The 22,411-nt window shown below is 47.9% G+C and overlaps 2 protein-coding genes across 3 annotated transcripts in view; one reads left to right on the top strand and one right to left on the bottom strand.

The window, feature by feature from the left end:
- The window catches only part of LOC144937554 (neurobeachin-like), a 525,952-nt gene that overhangs the window by 472,359 nt on the left and 31,182 nt on the right, over window positions 1-22,411 (top strand). For both annotated transcript variants that reach the window (XM_078864832.1, XM_078864831.1), the window contains 5 exons: window positions 1,244-1,368; window positions 2,557-2,703; window positions 11,712-11,848; window positions 21,164-21,281; window positions 22,162-22,264. In XM_078864832.1, the coding sequence (XP_078720958.1) occupies window positions 1,244-1,368; window positions 2,557-2,703; window positions 11,712-11,848; window positions 21,164-21,281; window positions 22,162-22,264 (630 nt within the window). The remainder of the gene's footprint in view (window positions 1-1,243; window positions 1,369-2,556; window positions 2,704-11,711; window positions 11,849-21,163; window positions 21,282-22,161; window positions 22,265-22,411) is intronic.
- On the bottom strand, window positions 13,993-16,159 carry LOC144937468 (protein mab-21-like 2). Its single transcript, XM_078864713.1, has one exon. It carries the CDS (start codon window positions 15,683-15,685, stop codon window positions 14,207-14,209), a length of 1,479 nt encoding a protein of 492 aa, XP_078720839.1. The 5' UTR covers window positions 15,686-16,159; the 3' UTR covers window positions 13,993-14,206.

Here is a 22,411-nt window from a genome sequence, read left to right on the forward strand (position 1 = left end):
ACACTTTACATTTTTTTATTGTTTTTTTTTTGTTACTGGATGACTGCCGCGCTGCGATCAAAAGAATAAATCGGCCGCAATTTACGTTGGTGGAGTACGAAGCCCCCGCAAATGGATGAAAGGCACGCACCGGTCTTTTCGACGTTTTCCACTGCTATTTTACACTTTAGATTGTGTTTTAACCACACGGTTGGCTAACGTTGCCGCCTTATTAGGGGCAAATTACGGGCCCGGGCGCGAGCGTGGCCGTGGTCGCTTGCGCGAATGTTCTACGCCTGTGGAGCGTTCTCTCCCACAGGCACGCGTGCGTAAGTGTGTGTGTGCGAAGCAATTTTAAAATCCACACGAGAACATTTTGAACGCTGTATGAGAATTCTGTCTGTCCTTGTTTCCCTCTGCAACAGTTTTCTTTAAATTTCCCCAGCCCTATGTACGATTCTGAGTGTTACCACTGCAGGAGGATTGGAACCATCGCAGTGTATGTGACCCGCTAAAAGAGCGGGGGGGGGGGGGCTATTGTCATTGTGACCATGTCCCACGGGATGCCCTGCACCAAAGTGGCTTGACCGCTGATTCCACTGCTCGCTTATTTGATTTGATTCATTGCCCAGTCTCAGATAATAATGAGCTATGCCTTAGCCGTTTGAGGTTGCAATGCCTGTGGAAGTGCATTCCCTCTAAATTATAGACAGAACATTGCATCCCGATGTGAAATAGGTTTGGAAACGTACTAAAGATACCCGACGTCCATATTCACATCGGTGAGTTAACCTGTATAAAATAAATGGTCCAGAACGTGTTCCAACTGTGAGCAAGGGTCATGCTTTCAGATGCTTAATATGCCATGTCACTTCGAGATGAGGTGCGTCTACTTAAATGGATGTGGAACAGTACTCGTCCATATTTGTAGCCCTAGGGTCTGTGGTTAAAAAAAAGACACAAACACTTTCTTACAGTGAAAGCCAGTCTCCATAGATCCACAAAGTGGTACCCATTTATTTGGTTGACACTAAACGGATGACAGGCTGATTCTACCCCCAACTGCCCTTTGCACTTGCGTCCTTCCAAATCTGAGTCACCCGATCAAACCACCGTGGTACGTCACCATTAACCTGGCCGACTTTATGCTCTCACACGGTGACAACCATCCCTCCGATTGGAGCTAACTGTCGGTCACTCCGCATGCGCTGCACACCCACGTGCGTTGCCATCGGTCTGACCCTGCGCTGTCGCTCCCACTCAGCCGCCTGCAAGAGTTCTGGAGGCTCGACTACTGGGAGGACGACCTGCGCAGACGCCGGCGCTTCGTGAGAAACCCCTTCGGCTCGGCGCACTCCGACGCCACCCTGCGAGCGGCCATCGAGCACGGTGAGCGGCGAGTGGCAACGCCGCGCCGACCTTGAGCTAAGCGATCCCTTTGCGGTTATTTATATTCCACTGTCGGGGCCGCTCATTCGGCTGCGGTGATGTTCAAGTCAGAGTTAAGGAACATTCGGTGGTCGCGTCATTCGTTCGGCGCGAGGCTATCGTGAAGGGGCCGTGTTTTATGGTCACAGCCTGCAGGAGTATTATAGGGGGGGGGGGGCGATGTCGCTGTGCGTCATCCCAATTAAGTGATTTGCGTGTAATTGTTTGATGGCGACTTCCGACCATGATGCCAGCACACAGTGGCCGGCTCATTTTGAACGAAGTCAGGAGATCTTTAACGTGCACCGCTCTGAATCGGCCTGCACATATTTAGTGGTGGATACAAGCACAGTAATAGCCAGGGCTGCCTGCCAGATTCTCCGCAACAAGGGACGAATGCCCTACCGTTAGTAGAACCGCTCTTGACTTATTTTGTTGACCCTGAACAAATGTGACCTCCGACTAGTATAGGGACGATTGAGTACAGCGCCGCGATGAAATATTGCAATGGAATTTACGATCGCAGTGGAATGGCCACGGGACGTTGGGCAGTTGCCGCCTCCCCTGCAGGGGGCGCTGTCTCATTACACAGAGCCACAGTGCACGTGCCCTCAGTTCTCGTAATCCCGCGGTTATTTATGTGGTGCTCGTCTACACTGGGGGTTTGGAGCCAGTAGTGGAACACACAAACAAAAGTTAACTTGCCAACCCTACCGATTTAAGCGTAGGCTACTGATTTTTAAACCCTTTCACCGCACACCGATTTTTTTTAAATAAATAAAATGTAATACATTTTTTAAAAATCAGTCCTAACGTCTCTCTGCGGTTGATAAATTGTATACCATATTTGTGGAAACAGCATTCTTTGCAGAGAATATTCCCCAGCCCAAAAATAAGAAATTGGCTCAGGGCAGTGAAGAGAGATGAACACCAACCTACTTTTCACTTAAGCATGAGTAACATTTCTCAATTTTCACACACAGTGCTCCTCGCATCACGTTTATTGTTTATTTGTGATTGTATATGTTGGAATTTTTCGTATCTTATCAATACTTTTCCAACTCCCTTTTAAGCGGGAAGGTGGGTACCTAGACTCACTCTAAACTCCCCTCACCTTGAGCTCTGTGCTGTGTGGCGTTGCCTGAGCAGGAGCGGACGAGGATGTGATCAAGCAGGCCCGCAAGGCCTTCCGCGCCCAAGCCCTCGCCAACCAAAACTCAGAGAGCGAACTCCTCTTGGAGGGAGAGGACGATGCCCTCAGCCTCATGGAGGAGAAGGAACTCGACAGCATGACCGGTCAGTGGGCACGGCGGTGGGGAGTTGACGTCACGTAGCTGGTCTGACAACCGGGCAATTGTTGTACGAGCACGTGAGTGAGTGATTACACGTGTGGACGAGCGTCCTGAGTGGACATGTGGGTGAGTCCGTGAGTAAACGTGTCAGCAGTGGGATATCTGAATCAGAATCTTTATTTAGACCGGAGGAATCCGATGAGCTGTGAAGCTCTTTTTTGCGAATGTCCAGTGTGGGTGGGTCAACAAGTAATGCGGCCTGGTAGTGGGAGTGCTGAGGTAAGCGGATGCATGAATACATTTCCTGTTTAAAGGTACAGCATCATGGTGTATTGACGAGGGGATTTGTGAGTGGGTATGGGATGAAGGTTTTTCTGGTGAGCGGTTAGATGTGCTTGCGCCTGTGTGTGTTCAAGTAAGCAAAGAACAGTAATGCGAATTGAGTAGAATCCGTGGTCGTATTGGCGAGTGAGCTGGTTGATGAATGTGGATGGGTGAGCGTGTGATGAGAATCCAGCACAGTGGGAGAATGAGAGGTGAGGCAGCCGGATTGGTGGAATCATCCACAGCAACAGTAAGTGGGAACACAGCGTGTCCAAGGACCGTAGCTTCTGATTTGTAAACCAATATTTGGAGTACATAAAAACAATCGTCTAAATATGTCTTCCTTTCTGCAGTGCTGTGCACCTCATACAAGCTCTGTCACATTTACCGTTAAATTTAACGTTTTATGGATGCTCCCTGAGCTTAGATGATGTGTTGGAAGAACGGCCATTAATTTCAGCACAGGTTCTAAGCACATATCCTGAGCGAAAAAATTCTCAGAAATCAACTGCAGAAAGGGCCTGTGTAACAATGCTGCAATGTTACAGTATTTTATAATATAATGGCCAATTGCTGCTATTTTCTGTATGTACATTAAGAAATGGTGGATACACCATTTCCATCAACACATTACTGAGTCTCTTATTCTTGAACACTATCCTTAATGTATCTGGCCTGCGGGATGGCTAAAGCTGTTTGCAGGCAGCCAGACTTTTACCGTAATGCCTTATTTGCCAGATTATAACAAGCTCCAGGAAAGTAATACGCACCCCAAAACCTGTGCCCACTGCCAAAAAAGTTCCACAAATCTGGTTACACTAACACCTCGATAAAGATTCCCCGTATAGCCTCTAAACGACTTGGGGCAAGTGCCATGAGCGAACACCGATGAAGGCTGGTACCACACACACAGAGGGGTGAGTGGCCAGCACTACGCCCGGCCACCTTTGTCTCCCACACCTGGTGCTCATTAAAATCTGAGTCGACCTAGGGGAGGCCCATGACCGGTTCAGATATTCATCAACGATGTTGGCCGTGAGCGGGAATCGAACTCGGGTCACCGGGTTCATAGCGCAGCGCGCTAACCTCTACACTGCCGCTCACACATACACATACACACACAGACACACATACACACACACATACACACACAGACACACAACAACCGCCATTCGCCACTAAGTGGCGGTGACGTCACCACGACGCTTGTGCCAGGCCATGTGCACCCTGAGGCCACGTGAAGTGTCGAACGCCCGCTGGCAGGAGGTCACGGGGCAGACCCAGGTGCCACGGGTCGACTGACCGAGATGACCGAGATGACTGGCTGATGCACCACCTGTGCCCCCTACTGTGCCAACTTGCTGTGCTTTAGCCACCCGGCGCTCCGCTCGTTGTTGTGAGCGTCGCTCCTCCGCCCTCCGTTGTTGTTGGAGGGCGACTGCCTCCAACTGCCCAGTAGCGTCCTTCACGAGCCTCCTCCACTGAGGCCGATCTTGACACCGCTGGTACCAGTCATCGGCAAGTCCACTCAGCTCCACGTCCTCCTGTACCACATCACTCCATCTCTTCTCTAGCCCGTGCCGCGCCCGTTTAGCCCCCTCGATCCGGCCGAACAAAAGCTGTTTAGGCATGCGGTGGCTGGGCATGCGGGCTACATGACCCAGCCAACGCAGCCTTGCCTGCCGGAGGAGCTCACTGATGGGACTTTGCCCAGATCTTTCAAGGACTTGTGAGCTCCTCACACAATCCAGCCTGGTTAAACCCAGGATGGATCGTAGGCAGGCCAGCCTAAATGTTTCCAACCGGCGAAGATGCTCCACTAGGGGGGTCCACGTTTCGCAAGCGTAGAGAAGGGAGGGAATGACCGTGGCCGAGAAGACCTGAAGCTTCGTGCGGAGCGACAGACCAGGTAGCTTCCACACGCAACCGATGAAAAGATATTGCCGCTCGACTGATTCGGAGTGAGACCTCTGCTGATAAACTGGAGCCGGTCATGAGCACACTGCCCAGGTATGGGAAACTCTCTACTCTCTCCACAACTGCCCCATCACCGATTGGGAGTTGTGGGGGCGGAGTGCCCGATGGTACAAAATACCCAGGCAGCTGCTTAGTTTTGGTGGGGCTGATGGTAAGGCCCCACCTCTTAGTGGCATACTCCAGTCTCAGCAGTAGCGTCTCCAACTCCTCTTCTGAATGAGCAGCTATTACCAAATCATCGGCATACATAACGTGGTTGACCAATAGGGAGCCATCCCTTGATCGCACCCGGGCGTCGATCAGCCTCCCATTATATCTGTACCAAATGGTAATTCCCCCGGTACAGCTATTGAAGGCTTCACGAACTACGCAGTCGAAATAGATGTTAAATAATGTGGGAGCCAGAGGACACAGACACACACATACACATACACACACAGACACACACATACACACACATGCACACACATACATACACACACATGCACGCACACCAACCACATTACAAGATGCGCGCTCGGCTTTTGATTTAAAATGCATGAGGGGGGCAGTGCGTCATCAGCTAGAGAACACAGTGGACAGTGTTGTATTATTTTGATATCACGATATAAATCCGCTAAAGTGGTCCATGTGACATCCTTCTTGCTATTGTTTATGCTTGTTTACGTCGGTGAGCCATTGCATCACTTTTATTGTTTCTTCTCTTGTTTCAGCTTTTATGTTAAGGTTGTCGACTGCAGGCAAGTGTTGTGCTGAAGCAACTCCATCCTGCTGTTCATTTATTTGACCAGTCTCTAATGCTTTGGATAACCTTTCACTAACTACGCTTTTTTCCTTACCCGTAATCATTTGTTTTTGTTTATGTGTTTTTAACATTTGTTCATATAAAGGTTTATTTATTTTTACGTTACCGGTTGAGGATCTAAAGACACGGTGGCTCGAATACTCAATTCACATTATGGGACCTCCTTTGCCAGTACCAATATATGAGAATAGGGATTTCCCCTTTTTTTGGCAACAAAACAAGTGTTAAGTTGTTAAAACACCAAACTTAGACCTTTTACAAGGAATCATGTCTGCATTAACCACAATACGTGTGGTCAGAATGCAAACAAAAAACATACTCTGATAATATATGCATTGTCTTTGAAACTGATTGGTCCACACCAGAGACAGCTTTCTTTTGAGCCTAGTCTCAAAACGGTGTTAGACCAGAGGACGTCAAAAGGCATACGCCAAAAGTCATTGTAAAAGGTTTCAGTTTGGTGTTTTAACATCTTAACACCTGTTTTGTTGCCAGAAAAAAGGGGAACACCTATTCTCATACTCAATTCACAATTGAAAGGTTCACAGGTTCACATACCGGATGGGAATTATCTCAGTCCATCATCTTACAGGGTTGTTAGAAAAAAATGGGTACAACTTTGGTAAAAGTCAGCGGTGGTCATCCTGTTGAAATACTTGCCCCGTTCAATGGAATATGGAAATCCCCCGACTGGTTGAAGGTGTGACCATCTGAGATAAGTGTCACTCCAGCCTCAATTGAACAGCGCAAGACGTTGAGATTTGAGGTAGGCTCACCGATGGCGGGCCTCTTGATCCAGGTGTGCACACAGGCCGAGTGGTGGCGGGTTTAACAACACATTTATATTTACGCGATCTAACCCGACAAAACCTATATTATGGATGATATTTGTCGCAAAAGCCAATGTGTTCAAGCACACAGGCAGGGCGCAAACGTTCTTAAAATATTCATGTTTGTGACGTTTTTCCAAAGCGTTGATTTTTGTTTCCGCCAATCGCGTCTCACTTTTTTGTACGAAAAAAAATGTCGCGTGGGTCAATGGTGTACAACGCGTTTGGGCATATTGAGGTCTACTTCTGTACTCCTGTTGGTTATATGTTTGTAGATTTGAAGATTTAGTGACTGCAAGGATTCATACTCTTTGGTTTTTTTCGGTAAAGTCACGTAGGTAAAAAATAAAATAAGTGAAAACAACTAAATTAAATCACGACATTTCGGGCGCAACATAAGTGTCCGTCATCAGGTGGGAAAGCATGGCCTACTGGTGAGGCAGACTGTGTTTAAAACAGATGCAGACTGTTTTAAAACAGCAGTAGGCCATGCTTTCCCACCTGATGACAGATGCTTATATTGCGCCCGAAACGTCGTGATTTAATTTAGTTGTTTTCATTTATTTTATTTTTTACCTACGTGACTTTACCGAAAAAAACAAAGAGTATATGTTTGTACTTTAGTTGCACTGTTACACAGGGTTTTTAACAATGTAATGGGTAGTTCGTAAATGTGTGTTTACTGTCACATGTAACCATCTATAGCGGTAGAATTAATAGACATTGCATCTTTGTAATGTACCACTCACATTGTGTTTATCAATGTATACACATTCTTTTTGAATTGCATTGATGAAACCAAAGGGGATTTGGTTATTTGAATGCAATAATGCTTTGAACAAGCGTGCTCTTTATATCCAGTTCCTAATTAATTTTATGCAACGATGTGCTACTCCAGTGACGGTGGCTCTAACGAGGAGGCATTGATAGACTTAGAGCCAAATCAGGCTATCGATTGAAGCTCTTGCTCCAAGCATCCCAGACGTACATCTGTCTGTTTGACAGAGCAACCGGCCTGGCGGCTGACAGGCAACAGCTATCCTGACAGGGATCAGGACAGCTCAAACTGAAATGCTACGTGCAGCAACACGTTACTTTACATTAAGGTAAAGGTGCAGCCCTGAAATGCCCTGCTCTGGCCACTGCTCACGGAAGGGCCTCCGTTCGAGGGCGTTCTATAGAGCCGCTATCGAAGGGTATATTGGCCTACTCTTCTATTCTGGCCAGACCACAAGGAGGCGGTAGGAGTACCCACACTTTCCCCCACCACACACGGCCTGCCAATTGACTAGCCGTGGTTGTGCACATTTATATTGCTGGGTGAACAGAGGTGAGGGCGATTCAATAAATTTGCAGCATTGTTTCAAATACAGGAGACGTATTTTAGGGGTGTGACAATTGAACCCCACCTCCTTCGCCTTACGATTCGGTGATTTATTGTGATTCCGCGTTGCGATTCCATTCAAGATGCACTCTTTTTATTACATTGTGGTGAATATAGCGGCCTGAAATGAATGCGGTGGGGGGAGGGGTACATGTGAAGCCATTGCATCCGACGTTTAAGAATGAAGAACACAAGGGTGTTTTCATATACGTGCACGTGCGGTTTAAGTGGCTTAGATATAACACATTTTATCGTGCGGCATTTGTCAAATATTCATCTCTTGTTTTTATTTCTATAAGCAAATTGGCTTGTTTACAGTTAATTAGTGACTAATATATAATAAGTCTGATTTATAATAAGTTTATCAGTATTACAATATGTAACGTATTATTATTATTTTGACGTGCTGAATAATGACACGATATATTTATTGACATCACGTATTGCTCACTGTGGGCAAGACAAATTAAGTAACTGTGTTGGCAGTAGTAGACAAGCACCAATCATCAAAACTCGTTACTTTCAACACTGGCACTCCTCATGGCAGAAATATGTTTCCTCGGGTTATAGTTTGTCCGAGAGGCGACTGCAATGGAGTACATCGTTTTGTGTCGAGGCAGCTTTAACATTAAAACGTTGATTTTAAATGACCTTATAACGGGAGTCACGTAATTCACGAGTATCATTTTGCACGCAAAGGCAAGGCAGATGGGTTGTAAAAAGTCCTGGATTCAGATTGAGCGAAAGCCTGAACTGCCGTCTCGGCGTACATTGAGGTACAATAAGGGAGAATCAACGCCCACAGTAACTAGCTGATTCATTTGAAGAGATTAAGGGGGCAGCCGTATGTCCCGGGGCCTAGGGGTATTCAAGTTATCTGCCCCAAAAACAGACATCATCTACGGTGCCTGGAATTCCGAGCAGGTTTCCACTGCTGCTCCAGAGTGCACCCTGAAACGACTCTTCGAGTATTGCATCAGTGCACAGGTTTGTGTTTAATGTCAGTCTTCATAAATGTTTTATGAAATTTGAGAACCACGAGACATTGGCATCCAAGACACTTGTGAATTCAATTGCCGAATCTCATCTTTATTGCAAGATCAGCGGTGGTTAGTTATGGAGGGTAAATTGTATGACAGCAGGTCACTGGAGCTTTTTGGAACTTGATCTGCCAAATCCATATTTATGGGAAATTGCACGGATGAAATGGATGCAGAAAATTCCATTGTTTTGGCAAGTTGTGATTTTTAAAGGGTGATTCTACATGTAGGACAAACTTGGAGTGTTCGGAGAATACCCCACGCATTCGCGGAGGTAACTTAGATCTTAACACAAGCAGATTCACAACCAACTTGCTGTGCTGCTATCTCATGCGACACGTCACAGTCAAGCCTTTGCCTCCAGGATCATGGGCTTCCACCACCGTGTCCAGATTTCAGATGTCACTCATCACGTGCAGTTAGCTGTGACTGGGAATTTAACGTGTTGATGGGTTCATTGCGCAGTGTGCCAACCACTGAATCACCGTGCCCCATTGAGAATGCATATAGCACATTATTCAGTGGTGGTCACACTGTGTACCAACACTCTTTTGGCATTTGAGTTTACAAAGCAATTTTTTGGCATCCTGTCTCATCCTGTTCTTCCGCAGTGGCAAGATGATAACTACCTCGCCTGGTATACAGGAGGTGGTGGGTTCGATCACGACCCTGACGGCTGTATATTTGCAGTTTGTAGGTTCTCCCTGGGGTCGCGTGGATTTTTCTCCTGGGCCTCCGGTTTTTTCCTCCACATTTATAATCAACATTCGTTTAGAGTATTTGACTGCTATAAATCCCCACATGATACGCCTCTTTGTTGGGCCATCATTTGCGACCAGGTCAATTCTGAACAAGTAAACCCGTAAAAACAAAGTTTTTCACTATAAATCCTTTATATGCGTGGCGGCTAGAGTCTTCTCGTCCTCTGGCTTGAGATGGCTGCCACCTATGGATCAGATGATTGTCTGCCAGTATTAAACAATTGGTAATTCAATATTTAATTTGTTTTCCCTAAACAGTGTAAAATTTTGGAAATTTTTTTTCACGAAAATTAATTGTCACACACAACGAGTCTGTGTGGAAAATGTTATCTCGATTGGATCACGGGAAGTGGGTTAAAAAACGAGCGAAAGATTTGCACGGTCCTAAGCAAGCAAGTGAACTTAATATAAAGGATTTAAAAATATATTCGCCTGTGGAGGACGCGGGGATCGATCCTGCGACCTTTAGCATGGGGAGCGAGGGCGCTACCAACTGCGCTACTCCGCCACGGCCGTGGTGGGGTTACGCTCTTGGCTCCTACACTGTGACGTTCAGCCAAAGCCATGAATGAGTTGTATTTGAATAAATGTAAAATAAAAAAATTTTGCCTAAAAAGTGTAAAAAAAATTTAAAAAAATTTCACGAACATTAATTGTCTCGCACAACGAGTCGGTGTGGAAAATGTCAGCTCGATTGGATCACGGGAAGTGGGTTAAAAAATGACCGAAAGATTTGCACGGTCGTAAGCAAGCAAGCAAGCACGCAAGTAAGCAAGCGAACTTAATATAAAGGATTTAAAAAGAGCTATATGGCTAAGTGGGCCTTACCTGGTAAAATAAAACATTGTTCAGTTTTAGTTTGTTCCAGGGAGGTTGTGTAGTGAAGGGTAATTTCCAGGAGGAAGACTGCTTGATTGTGCAACAACTCTGCCTCGTCAATTCTGCCATTTAACAGTTATGATTGCCATCGTGGAGTCTAATCAAAGTTCGCCATTTGCTGTGAATTTGAATTTAAATATCCTGTGGCATCATTTAGAATCCATTGTATGTTGTTGAGGTCATAGCCCAAATGACGATACTTAAAATGTACCTACAATGGCTAATTTAACATTTAAATATCACATTTGCAAGCTGCATAGCATTGTAATGAAACTCAGCTTGAATAATCTTACAGTGTACACGTATGCTTAATGTGTATGTCTGTGTGTGCCTATAAATGCACAAAATGCCTGTGTGTGTGTGGCTACTTCTGTGTGTAGTGCATACTATGAGCATGCATTTGTGCATATACATGCATGTATTAATGTGTACTTGTGTGTGTGCGTACGGCTGCACACATGTGTGCGTGGTGCATTTGCCTACCCGCGTGCATTGTGTGCCCGCACTCGAGAATTCCCCTGTGCCCTCCATATGTTGTGCAAGTTGGAGTTTTTGGGGTTTTTTTAAACCAGGTGAGCACTCAAAAGACCAGGGATAGTCTGTCATTTGCAAGGGTGTAACCTGGATATGGGGCGATGATTTCCATGCGTAATCTCGATTGAGTGATCTGTGGTGTAATTCTCGAACGTGGAAAAGTGGGACTCTGACGCCGGCGCAACGATGGCCTTACTCTTGCGAGCAACATCGGGGGGGATCTGTAGCGACGTCCGGCGTGAAGCAGATGTCACATCGTAGCTTTATTGCCGGTTATCACGCCGGCAGTAATAACCGGGGTAGCCGCTGGATTCGAACCGCGAACATCCACGACGATTGGCAACTGCACCCCCCGCTGGGTTCTGCCCCCCCACACCCCCCCCCCGACATCCCATCACATTGTGTTGTGTACTTAAACCTTGGCGTACGTACGGATGAACGTGTGGGTTTGGTTTGGTTCGTGCGTGCGTGTGAGCAGGACCAGTTGTGATCAGCACGCCCGCCCAGCTGGTGGCACCGGGGCTGGTTGCCAAGGGGACGCTCTCCATCACGGCCACGGAGATGTTCTTCGAGGTGGACGAGGAGGACCCGGCCTTCAAAAAGCTCAACCCCAAGGTAAGCTCCCTGCAAAACTGTAAACTCGCAAATGTGATATTTATAAATGCTAAATTAGCTCCCGCACCTCCAATTAGCATGCTTGGCTATGTACGGAGCTAAAGAAGTTCCAAACACATATAAAAAAAAAATTACTATTTAAATTTTACCAGGTAAGGCCCATATAACTCCTTTTCAGAAGCGACCTGGCCCCAAATGAAAGCTCAACGTGGAAATGTATAGCACCCAAATATTCTCAACAAGCGTTTATAAATGTGGAGGGAAAACCCAAATGTGTTTTTATCAGTTTTTGCGTCGGGTTGTCTGTACGCTGTGTGCGGTTGCGTGTCTGCCTCAAAGTTAAAAGTTCAAATATCTCAAACCACGATTGGTGGCGCTGAGCTAGTGATGATATTTCCCCGTTCCCATGGTCCGTTTATGCTGGGTACGTACTCGAATCTCGACTCAATCCATCATCCTCTAGGGGTTGATAAAATAGGGCTATACACCTGTGGAACTTGAACGGTGGTTGTTCTTATGGATATGCGCTGGCCCTGAGTGGAAAGATGTGGAGGGTTTTACTAATGTCCCTGGTCTGCCTATGAAGATGAGGACTGTCAAATAATTGATTATAATCAATTGAGGAACATGGGACCTTTAGGTGGCTATGTTTGATGTATCTTTGAGAAAGCACCTACTCAGCCTGGTCAGCATCGTGCTTGATCTCTGATGCCTGTCCAGTGTTTATGTTGACCAGAGCTTGCCCAGTTACTCATTTTAGGCTGAGTTGACTTCAAAGCGACTCAGGACAGGTTCAAGCACCAACCGCTTTTGGTGTTGTGAGTGCCACGTGCGATGTGGTCCACACTCACATGCTGACGTGAATTCCCAAGCCATCTTCAACTCACTGGAAGAACCTTACCAAAGTAACTATTTAACATGGTGAGATATTTTTTTATTGAGAGACACGGTAAATATTATAGATACATTACATAGCGACATGCCATCTACATAATTGTTTATAGATGTGCGTAATTTACTACATTGTTCATCGGTTTGTTGAGGCAGGAAAAAAATTAAGATTTTTTTTTCCTGCCTCAGCAGCTCTCCTGCTATATGTTTTCACCTGATGACGATTGCTTGTGTTGCGATCGAAACGTCGTGATATTTTTATTTTTTATTATTGTGTTTCTATCTACGTGGCTTTACCGAAAGACCCAAAGAATATGAATTCCTGCAGTCACGAAAGCTTTAAGTCATACATTACTATAATAAGTCACTTTCTCAAAATGACACGGTCCAGATTTGTAATTTCCATTTTATGCTGTTATGATTATAGCAGCCTCTCGTGGTGGGGGAGGGATCACGTGAACACATTACGTCCAACACATACGGTTTAGAAAAGGTTGATCCTTCCACAGGAGTCTGTGTTACGTGATGCATTGATGTATCATCACACCCCTGATGAGTAGCTACCGCTGCTCACATGCAAGCTGTACATGAGGGCCGATCGCAAAGCCCGCGGGCCTCATATCAGAAAAAGTGGCGCCACTTTTCAATTTACAGGACATGACCGTATTTTCAACCGTCGTTATCAGAGTCCAAAGCAATACATTGTCATTTTTTGTTACAGCTAGTTCAGAGCATTCTTGCATGTTAAGGGAATGTGATCACTTTGAACGTTTCGTATACATCTGCAGAAGGGAATATCGATTAATCTGTGAGAAAATCTCTACTCACTGCACCTGGCTCCAAGTGATTTGTCAACCGTGTCGATTTGCTTGTGGGCAAAAGCGATTTTCCAGTGACTTTGTGCTGTGTGAATGAGTGGCTCAAGGTGAGCGATGAAAAGTTCGAGCAGGCTGGCAATTCATCATCGGGGCATCGATGAACCAAGTGTATTGCACTTTAAGTGGACTAAACTAAACAATTTTTTTTAATTTTACCAGGTAAGGCCCACTGAGCTATATCGCTCTCTTTCAGAGGTGACAGGGCCACAAATGATTGCTCAACAAAGTGGCTTATCACGTGGACATGTATAGCAGCCAAATACTCTTTAAGCAAACTGTCTAAATGTAGAGGGAAAAACCGGATTAACCAGAGAAAAATCCACACAACCATAGAGAGAACATGCAAACTCCAAATATACAGACATCAGGGTCAGGATTGAACTCACGACCTCCTGCATACCAGGCGAGGCAGTTAACATCTCGCCACCATGGACTATATCAAAGAAATAAAAAGAAACACCCACCGACACTAGTGCCTTCAAGGTCACTCAACTTTCTCCCACGTCTCGACGACAGGCCACTGGCCGATAGACCGCCCCCTCGTACGCCGAACGTTACCCACGGCGCGCACAGCCGCCGCCCGAAGCCATCAGAGCGTGTCGACGCTCGCTGGGCCGGCGATGAGCAGCCTGGCCAGCCTCCACGCCTGCTCGGCCGCCCTCTCCAGCGCCGCGCCGTCCCCGCCGCGCAGCAGGTCCGTGCCGCGCACGAAGAAGTGCGGGCACCGGCGGCAGCGCAGGCACGAGACGAGCTGCAGCAGCGCGCCCAGCAGGCGCTCACCGAGGCACGCGTCGGCCCACTCCGCGTCGCGCGGGTGCTTCTCGCACTCGTGCAGCACCAGCGTCCGCACGAGGTATCCGCCCAGCGCGCCGGGCAGGTGCCTCTCGCGCAGCGCCGCCAGGACGGACAGGCACTTGCGCCTGCAGCCGCCCTCCAGCAGCAGCTCTTCGGCCTCCGTGAAGCGCAGCAGCCACGCGTCACCGTCCCCCGCTCCCGCTGCCCCGGGCGGCTTGGCCCTGCCCTTGGCATTGCCTCGCTCCACGCCGCCCTTGCCCAGGAATGGGTCGTCCTCGGCAGACAGCAGGGTAAAGCCGGCCGCTTTGATCTCTGCCATTCGCCTTGGGCCTGGCCACTGATGCATCTTCTTCATCATCATGAATTGCTGCTCTTGATGATGGTGGGGGAGCTGCTGATGGTAATGCTTCAGAAGCTGCTGCTGCTGGCTGTGGCAATAGTGGATTTGCTCATTGTCACTCTTCTGCTGATAGTGACCCTGCCGATCGTGACTCTGCTGATGGTGGATGTGCTGGTGATAGCCCCGATGAAGAAGGCTTTCGTCACAGTAGCCTTGTTGTTGTTGTTGCGGCTGCTGCTGCGGGAACCACTGCGAGGCGCACCGAGGCCACACGGCGCCCGAGCAGCGGAACGCCGGCGTGACCTTCACCACCCCGTGGTCCGGCACACCGATCAGCACCTCGCCCGCCTCGGAGGGCACGAGGCGCACGTCGTCCCGGCCGCACGGGAGGCGCCTGCCCAGCGCCTGCGCCACCAGGGCGTGCAGGCGGGAGCGCAGCTTGCGCGCCGACAGGCTCCCCGACGCCGTGATGAACTCCACCCACAGCGACATGCTCCTCTTGCACCCGTCCGCCAGCTTGAGCAACGCCCGGCCGCCACCCTCGTTATCTTCGTCCACGAGGCTGAAAACTCCCGAGGAGGTCTGCAGGTTCAGGTAGAGCAGCATCTCAAACTCGGAAGAGGGGGGCGCCCCGTCCGTCACCCACAGAAGCCCACCGCAAACATCCACGGCCGGCCGATGAGGGCTACGATGGGGGTGATGTTCGCCCGGTGAGATGACGAAGCGAGGCTCCCTGGCTCCGACCTCCCGCAGGACCGTGGCGACCGCTCGGGCGATGTCGCACCCTGCCCCGCACGGCAGCTCGGGTCGCGGGGCGCAGTGCTGCCGATGGAAGGCGTCGAGTCGCACGGAGAGGCTCTGCTGCCACGGCATCATCACTCCACTGGGACGGCATAGCCTCGCTCGCTCCTCATCCTCCTCCCTCTCATCCATAGGAATGCGGCTTCTAACTTGACTCAAGACGCACACGTGTGTGTGTGTATATATATACACACAGGCTTTTAAAGTCCTCGCCTCTTTGTTAGTAAGTGGTACTCAAATCAAGGGTACAATTTAAACTTTTAGCAGAAATGTCAACTTTTCTTGTGAACGTATATGCATACACTTGTCTGAGAATGTTATCCTGTAAACACTCAACATTGTATATTACACTTTAATTAATTTTATTTTAAACCATAAATGTATTTTTCGTAAATTTCACCCGTGATATTTGACCATTTATCAACTTGCTACGTACTTTACATGAGACGGCGAAATTACAGTAGCCTGCTCTTGACGCACGACTTTTAAACCTACAAGCCAGGCTGCTCATTTACAGCAGCAGCAGCTGATCAACAGCGCATCATCATCATCAGCAGCAGCAGTCCTGATGAGCAGCGCCACTGGTCCCGCTGCGCTGCTGGCCGCGTGCCTGGCTGTGTGAGCACCCTGGCTCCGGACACAGCCGCTTTTCATTGTGACCCCCCCCCATGCTAATGAAGCCTAGGGAAGCCCCCCCCCCCGTTGCGGATTGGGCGGGGCCTAGCAGGTAGTGGGCAGGTCTGTCGGGGTCAGTGGAGTGGGTGGGGGGGGCTATGGTGTGGGGGGGCAGGGGTGTTTGATGGGCAGTTATGCGCTGACGGACATCTGTGAGAAAAAAAAAGCTTTGTCGCTCATCGGATTCCTCCGGTGTAAATAACGATTCTGGTTCTGTAAGCTTACTGCGTGTGCTTGCACGGTCGTGCTGCTGCTGTGGAGCTCGCCACGTGCTATGTGGTGGCATCGCGGGCACTCTGGTGGTGTACAGGAGGTCGTGGGTTCCATCCCGACCCTGACGCCTGTCCAGTATATTTGGAGTTTGCTTGTTCTTTCTCTCCCCATCGTAGCGTGGATTTTTGTCCGGGCCCTCCGGTTTTCCCCTCCACAATTAGAAAAATTCGTTAAGAGTATTTGGCCGCTATAAATTTCGTGTATTACGCCACTTTGTTGAGCTATCATTTATGGCCAGATCGCTTCTGAAAAAGAGCTATATAACTCAGGGGGCCTTACCTGGTAAAATAAAAAATAGTTTAGTTTAAACGAATATATAGTTTCTTTCGGCATGGTGTCTGACGTCTCACACATCGTCCTGGTAGCTTCTTCAAGGAGCGTGCAGGAAACTTCTTCAGAGCCTGTCCATGAGAAGCTCCCAGAATGTGAAGCTAAACATTGGGATATCATGCCTAATAGCATGCGGTACGCCTGGGAAACGCATCGGAAAGCTGTAGAGCACAACCGTGAAAACCCACACAGGTTACGATGGTGGGAGTAGATATTTTGGAATTGGGTGACAGTATCGTATGGGGCAGCTGAGTTTTGATCACCATAACATGGATAAAGGAATCCAAAATGTTACCTGCATCCATACATTTTCGGGCGTATGGCATTGACATTGTGGACCACGCTCGTTAAGATTGGTGCGCGATCTTTAATCTTCTTAGGCGGGGCAGCACAATCGGCTAAATGCCAACGTTCTAGATTTCTCCCGACCGTTGGTTGTACACAAGAAGCAGTTGGATTTGTTGGCGTCCAGTTGCCATCAAGGAACAAGAGGAGGCGAACGATTGCTTCCAGCAAGTTGCGATCCCCGTTATGAAAATTCAAGACTTCTGCGACACGACAGGGCATAAGAACGTCAGCTGGGAAGTGCGTCACTTGAAGTAATAGAATACGCATTCAGGCGACTGCGTGGTCGCAATAAACAAGCGCAAATCAAACAGAAACCTCTCTTCCATGTTCATCGTTAATGCTGCTCAATAACAGAAACATTCACAGTGCATTGACAAGTCGGGCAACGACCCTTGCTAGCGGAGGGCAGCCACACAGCGCTGACATTCAGACCACACTTTACAATGCGGTATCTTGAAAGCAGAAAAAAACAACATGAGATAAACACCATAGAATAGTTGTATTATTTATATTCATTGAATAGAAAACACGCTTTAAGTTACTCTCAACTATTTAAATTGTTTGATAAAATGTATAAATTGTTGTGCACACACACACACGCACACATGCCCTCGACGTCGCAATTATCACGTATTTACGTATGTATGTTGAACTTTTTTCGCACTGTAGGTAGGCAATTGTGGTAATCGGAAATGCGGGGGGAAGGACAACAAACTTAACGCAAAAAGCAGTTCTAAAGGAATGAGTTTTCAATCTAGATTTTAAAGTGTATAGCTCCAGTGGGTTCCTAATATTAGAAGGAAGAGTATTCCAGACGGCTGCAGAAGCGCATCTGATGCTATGGCGCTTTAATTCTAGGAGCATCTCTAAAATCTCTACAGGACTAACGGTTCACATGGAATAATGCAGATGAAGAAGCAGCAGATATCTTAGAAACTCTCTAAGGTGACTGAGCAAACGTCGCAGTGAAAAATTTTAATGGGGTTAAAATTGGATAAAACGTGAAAGCCAAAATGCAGCGTTTGGCCAGACATACGCAGTTGTCGTCTGCCCCAGAGCCTGCTCGTGAACACATTCCTGCGGAGGGAGCTGGTAGGAACGTTGGGTTGCTCGGTCAATGGCCAGGGTCAACGGCGGCGTGGTGTATTCCGCAAATATCGCCGACTGTGAGGGCGGGCACAAGCCGGCGTGAGTAGGTTAAACGTTGAGTTTTATAAGGGCACCATGGGGTGACCAGCCCCTCCCCACCCAGCACCTCCCCACCCAGCCCCTCCCCACCCTCCCCTCCCCACCCAGCCCCACCCCTCCCATTTTTGGATAAACGACGGACGGACGGACACAATAATCCCCTGTGGGCTGGTGTAACCAGGAGGTTCCTACCAGTAAAAACTGTTCAATTAAACCAAGGGAGGATTCACTTGATCAGCCTCAACAATGATAGCTCCCTGCTGATTGTGCATTATTCCAGCTTGATCCCTGATTGACTCTCTGGGCTGAGGAGTGGCTGAATGGGAAGGGGTGGGGGAGGAGGTGGGGGACAGAGGCTGAAAGGTGGAGTGATGGCGCGTGATGGGTGGCCACAACTATTGATTTGCGTGTGGTAAAGCGTGTGTATGGACGTGTGTGTGTGGCGCAAAGGTTAGCCCGCTGCGCTACGAACCCAGAGACGCGAGTTCGATTCCCGCTCACGGCCCACCAACACCGGTGACGATTATCTGAATGGGTCCTGGGCTACTCCTAGGTCGACTCAGCCTCAAATGAGTACCTTGTGCGATGTGTAAAGATCGCCACTCAGGAGACAAAGGCGGCCAGGCGTGGTGCTGGCCACCTACTCCCTCGTGCGTTGTGCCGGCTCCATCATAGGTGCTCGCTAACAGCACTTGCCCCAACAGTGTGTTGAGGCTACATGGAGGGTATTTGTCTTCTGTGCACGTGGAAATGTGTAACATTCACCGTAGCTGACACACAGCACTCCGAATGCGTTTGATTCTTGGTCGTGGATGGCATCATTGGAAAGTGGTGTTGGAATCTGTTCCTCGTCTTCTTTAGGCCAAATCTGGTGTGATTGCAAAGTCTGGCAAATGAAGAGGCATAGATGTCTGGGCTTGGTGCTACCCACGCAACGCCTTTGAGTGTCGTGCTGGCCTTGATAGATGTGGAGCGTTGCCCTACATGACCCTGAGGTGGAAAATGCATCTTTTTCCGTGTTTATCATCAAAGTGTGTGTTTAGCTGTTTGCACGGAATACAAGCAAGAATCAAATTTCGATTTAAAGCTTTCGTGACTGCAGGGATTCATCTTCTTGGTTCTTTCGGTAAAGTCACGTAGAAGGAAAATAATAAAATAATAAAACATAATATTACCGAAAGAACCAAGAAGAAGCAAGAATCAGTTTCGCACGTACATTCAGTATGCGTGGCTCAATAATAAGGACTCGCTCAGCGTGTCACTTTCCTTGGCTGTGTGCGTGGCATATTTGCTGTTGCACGTGAATGTGACATTAGCAGACACATTGAGAATATATGGGAAGCCAACGTGTGTGTATTCTGTGTGTTGGAAAATTGCATAGGCTGGGTAATAACAGTAAACAAAGGTGCAGCTTTAGCAGCAAAGTAACCCTAAGCAAAGATGTATTTACGGAATGGAGATGTCGTCAATGTCATGCAATTATCAACATTCAAGAGAAATGCATACTCGGATACGTTATGCACTCATAACACGGGCGAGAGTGATTGGGTGTTACTGGTCGGTCACCACTTGAACTGTAATTATATCACTAATTACTAAATGCAGCCAGTCGAGAGGGAAAATGAGCTCATGCCACTCATTCAGGGTTGCCCGTGTGTGTGTGTGTACATTAAACACATCGCAATACAAGTAATCGTGACATCCGAATGCGCTCTCATATAACTTGTATACTCAAGTCATCTTTCAGAGCCAAGGAGTAAAAGTTGTCTTGCTGCTGACGCAAGTGCTGGGGCATTGCTCCTGCGAGTGGCCTATAAACCAGTGGTGGAAGTTCTTCAATCCCGTCAAAAGGGGCCATGCCATCCGTGGCTCGATCACTGCCAAGTTCCTGTAAAGTGGTAGTAGTAGAAGTGGTAATAATAATAATCGCATCACCACCAGAGGGATGATAGCCTAACTTGACTCGCGTTTGGGGGTTTAAAACTTGAACCTGCCGGTTGTGGATCGTGCTCTCAATCCACAGCGCCGTACTTAAAACGCACGTGCACCGTAATGTAGCCGTCTCCATCGTCGTCGTCAGCTACAGTCGATCCACTGCTCGGTGAAGGCCTCCCCAATCTGCCGCCACCTCTCACGACTCTGCGATCCAACAATCTGCTCGTAGTGTAATGAGTAATTATCATCATTATCAGAATTTAATTGATAAACCAACGTAGCTCTGTATTGTGGAGCCAAGAAGCTAAACCCATGCAATGCGCCTCTAATCCGGTTTAAATTTGCCGACAACAAAATGAAAGCCGTTAGAAGAAGCTGCCACCTCAGTGACTCTGGCAAGCGTACGCCATTCTGCACCGGCTCTCTGGGCCACTAATAATGAGACAGATGAATGGGCAAAGCGGCTTTCTCCACTTTGGAGGTCTTTGCACGGGCACTGGAGCAGCTTGACGTCTGTTTCATTGAGTTACTCTCGCTTGAGTGGCCACAGCCAGGGACCGGGCTAGAACCCCTCGGCACTGCTTTGAACACGGCGGTGGGTGAACCAAGACCCAAACTTCTGTTTAATGAGGGGAGGTTATTTCCTTTATTTTATTAACCCTCCCGAGGGAGAAAAGCTCTTTGATGTTCTTGAATCGTCTGTGTACTTGCGAGGGAGACTTCGTGATCTCATTCGGTTCTTACATGGTTAATCATATTTACAAAATATGTTACGATTGCACTGCAGTGCGTATGCTAAGTAGGTGCACAGTGAACAGCGGAGGTCTCCTCCGTTCAAGGTATTGATTCATCTGTCCACAGGTGCTGGCCTACACAGAAGGGCTGCACGGAAAGTGGATGTTCAGTGAGATTCGGGCAGTCTTCTCACGTCGATGCCTCTTGCAGAACTCGGCGCTAGAGATCTTCATGGCAAACAGGAGTAAGTAGATACTCAACAAAGACAAAGACCCCCCCCCCTTGCCCCCCCGAATAGCCTGAACAGACTGTTGGGGCAAGTGCTGTGAGCGAGCAGCACCTGTGAAGGGTGGCACGGCACGCGAGGGGGTGGTTGGCCGGCACCATGCCTGGCCGTCTTTGTCTCCCTAGTGGTGATGTTTACACATTGCACCAGGTTCTCACTTAAACACACACCGTCACGCATTAACACACATGCATGCACTAGGATCCTTCATAAAGGCTACGCAGGCTGTTGGGGCAAGTGCCGAGAGTGGGCACCTGTAAAGGTCAGGACGGCACATTTCCATGCAACAACAACAGCGGCCGCCATTCGCCACTAAGTGGCGGTTTGATGTCACCATAGCGCTTGTGCCAGGCTAGGTGTACTTTGAGAGCACATGTATGCACTCACTCACACACGTATGTGAGCATACACAAGCATGCGGATGCACACACGTATATATGTATTTATTTACAAGTGTGCATACCATCACGCACGTATGTGTGCATACACGTAGAAGTGCACACGCACAGACACGCAAATACAAATGCACACACGCACATCCATCGCTGTTTGAAGAGTGCTCATTATGAGGATCTTTAAATATTGAACAAACTGAGTTGCTGTTCACATTATGCATTTGCTAGCTGAGGTCAAATTGAGATTGAATGGAGTGTTTTTGAAACTTTAAAAAACACTAAATAAAACAAAATCTAAATTGTGCATTGCATTGCACAACTTTTAAAAATTGTGTATTGCAATTGACAATTTAGATTATTTTTTTGAAGTTTGCTTTATTTAGTGCTTCATATCGAATTACAAATCTAAATTGTATTAACTTATTGCATCGTTTCATTTCCAGCCTCGGTGATGTTCAACTTCCCAGACCACGCAACGGTCAAAAAGGTGGTGTACAGCCTGCCACGTGTTGGAGTGGGTACCAGCTATGGCCTGCCTCAAGCCAGGTAAGCCCCAGAGACATACGCAACATGATCAATCAAATATACTCACACTCACAGAATCGCACAGAGCAACGAAAATGCGCACGCATGCGATAACGACAGCAGGACCATTCACCGCTGAGTCAGGGACGATGACACGACCATGATCCT

Source organism: Lampetra fluviatilis, chromosome 19, assembly GCF_964198595.1.
Source record: "Lampetra fluviatilis chromosome 19, kcLamFluv1.1, whole genome shotgun sequence".
NCBI lineage: Eukaryota > Metazoa > Chordata > Hyperoartia > Petromyzontiformes > Petromyzontidae > Lampetra > Lampetra fluviatilis.

Excerpts from the sequence above, each read along its gene's own strand:
- LOC144937468 (XM_078864713.1), bottom strand. The coding sequence starts at position 15,685 with ATGGATGAGAGGGAGGAGGATGAGGAGCGAGCGAGGCTATGCCGTCCC.